This window comes from Eurytemora carolleeae, unplaced genomic scaffold, assembly GCF_000591075.1.
Source record: "Eurytemora carolleeae unplaced genomic scaffold, Eaff_2.0 scaffold858, whole genome shotgun sequence".
In the NCBI taxonomy this organism is placed as follows: domain Eukaryota; kingdom Metazoa; phylum Arthropoda; class Copepoda; order Calanoida; family Temoridae; genus Eurytemora; species Eurytemora carolleeae.
Genome location: NW_019397386.1, coordinates 10,510 through 15,479, shown reverse-complemented (window position 1 = coordinate 15,479; position 4,970 = coordinate 10,510). Strand labels below are relative to the sequence as shown.

The window sequence follows — 4,970 nt, the reverse complement described above, 5'->3', positions numbered from 1 at the left end:
TAAATAACCCCAATAACCCTCCTTATATCCACCACTGAATAAGGCTCTATGTTGCGTCTTGTTCTCATAATGCGCCAATTCCTACCATGAAAATCCGCCAAATAGAATATTAAACCGGTTTTTTGAACTCAACTCAGGAAAATAAGAAGCAGCTTGAATCCATTCACCATTGAACCTTCTTTAAACCTCTGAAGTTTGTTTTCTATTATATTCTAATTTTTACATAATTTGATTAATTACTTAGTTTGTTCAAATGAGGAAAAAAAACAAAATAAATCTTGAAAAGTTTTCTTTGAAAAGACAACAAGAAATCACTCAGAAAACTCGTAATTTAATCAGATAATGGACTTGATAATTATCAAACAGCTAAGTTTGCAATATTTTAGAAAAATATATCTAACCTGCCGCCTTTCAAATAACGGGATTTATTGTTATTATTTCAGATATCGTTAATTTATTTCAAATAAAACATTGTGTGAGCATTTTTCAAAAGATTTCTGTGATTTAATATGAAAATTTCACTGGTTTAGACTAAATCTCTCATCGTCATTAATTAAAGAACGATGTATGCACCTCAAACTCTACTCATCTTATTCGAATTACAATCTCATGGTGTAAACATATAATGTTTTACCTGTTTGATAACTACTATACTACATTCTATTTACAACGTTCTATTGGTTGCAAAGAAATAATTATGAGAAAATTAGAGTTTGTTGGGAGTAATCAGTTCCTTTAAAATTACATAAACAACCCCTTTTATGTTTCTCAGTAATTGGATTTATTTGTTTGGAACCTTTAGTGCTGAATTTTATGTTCCGGAATTTATGAACCTTACAAGAATAAACACACATACAAAGAGACAGCCAAACAAAGAGACAGTCGAACAAATAGACGGAAAAAACAAAGAGACAGTCGAACAAATAGACAGAAAAACAAAGAGACAGACTTATAAAAAGTAGGCAAACAAAGAGACAGAAGACAAAGAGACAGACATACAAAGAGACAGACAAACAAAGAGGCAGAAGACAAAGAGACAGACATACAAAAAGACGGACAAACAAAGAAACAGACAAACAAAGAGACAGACAAAAAAGAGGCAGACAAACAAAGAGACACCCAAACAAAGAAACAGAAGACAAAGAGACAGACATACAAAAAGACGGAAAAAAACAAAGAAACAGACAAACAAAGAGACAGACAAACAATGAGGCAGACAAACAAAGAGACAGACAAACAAATAGACAGAAATACAAAGAAACAGGCAAACAAAGCGAAAGACAAACGAAGAGACAGCAAACAAAGAGATAGCCAAACAAAGTGACAGACAAACAAAGAGACAAACAAACAAAGAGACAGATATACAAAGAGACAGACATAAGAATGAACAATGAATCGACAGATAGATACGCAAATATATAAACTGGAATTTTTACAGGTACAATGTGTCCTTCATGGTGGTGACATACTTCCTGCCGATGATATCTATGCTCTACGTGTACACAAGGTACTACCTGTGCTTAATATTCAAGTGTATTTCTTACCTGTTCTCAGAGTTACTGTTTGTTCGATTTATCTATGTACTAAACTAAACCAAGTATTTATTGTCCTATTTATGCTCTAAGATAAATTATTTACTTCCTGTCTTTAAACCCCATAATCTACACAAACACTGGGTACTTCCTGTTCTTTATACTAATAGTTTATACTTATGCTGACTTCTTGTCCTTAATATTTATGTTTTTTATACACCTACACATCTATACTATACACATATACTTGGTACTTCATGTCCAAATATCTATACTCTACACCTATACTTGGTACTTTATGTCTAGATATCTATACTCTACACATATACTTGGTACTTTATGTCCAGATATCTATACTCTACACTTATACTTGGTACTTTATGTCTAGATATCTATACTCTACACATATACTTGGTACTTTATGTCCAGATATCTATACTCTACAGTCTACACATATACTTGGTACTTCATGTCCAGATATCTATACTCTACACATATACTTGGTACTTCATGTCCAGATATCTATATACTCTCCAACTACCTTCAGTACAAAAACTTGCTGTTATGATATATGTACTATATTATTTGTCTCAAGTTCTTCTTTTCATGAGATTTAACATATTTTCAAGAATTAGATAGACTAGTGAAATATTTGTTTAACATATATATACATTGCCGACCAAAAGAATTTACATATATTTAGATTGAAGAATTTTAGTTTATGTAAATGTATATTTTACATTTACTTCTGGTTTAGGAATATCATCAACTATAAAATTACAATAGTTGAAGCTAGAACATCAAAATAAACCGGGTTTTTTTTAGCATTAAATCTTCTAGAAATGTTCGATCTAAGATTGCGATCATGCATTGCAGTTGCCAGATTTTCAATCTAATGCATTACAGTTCACTAATTTCCAATATAATGCATTACAGTTAACTAATTTCCAATCTAATTCATTAGAGTTAACTAATTTCCAACAGGGGTCAATATAATTACCAAAAAAACTGATTTTCTCGATCCCAAAATAATTTTTTGCCCCCAATTTTGAAAAAAAAATGCCCCCAGTTAAATTTTTTTTTTTTTGGGGAGCACTGAGCAAAAAATCTTGGAAGTTTTATTAACCAGGGGTGATTTATCTTTGGTGGGAGAATTGGCAAGTCTTAAGGATAGTTTGAATGTATTTCGAAAACGAGCTAAGGGTGTATCCAAGGAGAATCAAGTATCATATCCTCTACCTGAAGAACGTGTTCCGGTACGAGAATCCAGTGAAGAATATCATGAAATGATGATAAGGAGTTGTGATCCAGACAATGCCTTCCATGATGTAGAACTTATGGCGAAATAATCCCAGTATAGTATATCATCTTCACCCATTTACAGAATGAATCCAGAAATAATAGCGGAGCAATGGCAGGATCGGGATCTGTTCAATCGGGTCCTGGTTCTACTAGGCTGGCTGATGGTCAGGATTTACAACCTCGAAACACCCCAGGTTGGAGCAGAACAGGTGCAGAATACAAACCAAGCATAATCTCTAGCGATAGACTTGCAGGAGTGGGAGGTTCAGGATCTGTTCAATCGGAACCTGTTCATCCTATCCTTATCACTCCCAGGGTTTTGCAATCTGATGGAATGCCTTCCAGAAGAGTACTATTTCCGTATTCATCCTCTATCTGATGGAATGCCTTCCAGAAGAGTACTAGATCTGGATACCAGTGGGTCCATTGATGAGATTATATCCAGATTATCCATAGAAGGTTTTGGAAATAATGATCAAGCTGAACAATGGTTTAAACTGATGAAACATCGACAGAATCTAGTGGAGGAAAAGGTTGATAAAATGTCTGAGGGGATGAATACATTCTCTATGGCCATTCAAGAGGCAAAGTTAATACTCCAAACTCTGCAGGAGGATATATACATACTGATTCCTAATAGTTCTAAAGTTTGGGAGAGATTGAAAATAGATGAGCAGAGATTATTCAAGCTGGAATCTAATGTGGATAAACTGGATTCTAAGCTGAATGAGAAAGTAGTAATAATGGTTAATACTGAGACCATGGTGGATGCAGAGTTGATGGCAGATACCAAAATAGTTCAGATAAATAATATGATAATGGCTGATACTGGGTTGATTGCTGATGCTGATACTGGGTTGATTGCTGATGCTGATGTTGGGATGATGGCTGATGCCGAGTTGATGATTGATACCAAATTGGAGCAGATAGATAAGAGATATTTTAGACTGATGAGAACCCCTGGTATGAGATCTCATGGTGATTCCAAGCTGATGGCTGATCAAGATAATGCCTGATGCCAAGGTGATGGCTGATGCTAAAGTAACAAGCATTCTTGGGGATTTAGATACTGAGATTGAGGAGAGATATTATTCAATTAGAACAAATGAGAAGTTGGAATTAACTGTGAATCCTTATCCTAGAAATAGAGAAGATATTGAGGATTACAATGGTGAGATGGAAGAAGAATTTGAGGAATCCTTGGATGATCATGAGAGATTAATATCAATCCTAGAGGATCAAGAGAACTCATGCCAATCACACAACAGAACTAGGTTGGTAAATTCATATCTACACCATGTGTTGGATCAAGGAAGGATCAAGGACTTTGTAATACCTGAAGATCTAGGGAGTGTGAATGGATTCGTGGAGGAGTGTAATTCTCCAACTTGTGATTTCATCACAGCCACAGATGGAGATTCACTGAACCATGAAGAGATTAATCAGTCAAGGAATTTGAATAATTCTGAGACTGGGACGACTGTCTAGAATCTAGAGAGTATAATTGGGGAGAATATTGAAATAAAAATGAGTGGAAGCTTACTGGAACATGAGAAGGTCAATTTTTCAGCAAGTTTGGTTGATTTTGTGGAGGAGTTTCAATCTCCATTTCACAATTTCAATATAGCATTGAAAGACACAGTTGAAACTAACATGGGAGGGATGACTGTAAGGAATCTGATTTGTAAAATGCAACACACAATGGTCTGGATGAAGGGTTTCATAGGATGTGAGTTTTCCGTTTCTGCTGCTAACGCGGGGAGGGGTGTAGCAGAGCTACTAATGAATCCTGTATCACAAGGTTGGAAAGCTAAGCCTAACCAGAAATAGTTTTTGAAGAAGATTGACAAGGTTGAAAATTTTAAGAAGAATGACAATTTTAAGAGGAATGAAGATTTTAGGAGCAATGATGGCTTTGATAAAGCTGATGGTTTTAAGAAGACTAATTATTTTAGACAGACTGAGGATTTAACAAGGAGTAACAGTAATTTTAAGAAGAATGACGATCCTGAGAAGAATGGCGATCCTGAGAAAAATTGTGATGATCAGGGATCAATGAGCGATCCTTATTTGCTTCTAGGATATTCTTGAATGGATGAGATTTATTCGTTTGGAGTATGGTTTGGTGAGATGTCA

General features: G+C 34.8%; 1 protein-coding gene across 1 annotated transcript in view; it reads left to right on the top strand.

Moving 5' to 3' along the window:
- Window positions 1-2,881, top strand: part of LOC111714009 (tachykinin-like peptides receptor 99D) — a 31,238-nt gene extending 28,357 nt beyond the window's left edge. Inside the window, exons 8-9 of the mRNA XM_023489007.1 lie at window positions 1,439-1,507; window positions 2,662-2,881. Of these exons, the coding sequence (XP_023344775.1) occupies window positions 1,439-1,507; window positions 2,662-2,881 (289 nt within the window). The remainder of the gene's footprint in view (window positions 1-1,438; window positions 1,508-2,661) is intronic.
- The last annotated feature ends 2,089 nt before the right edge of the window (window positions 2,882-4,970 follow it).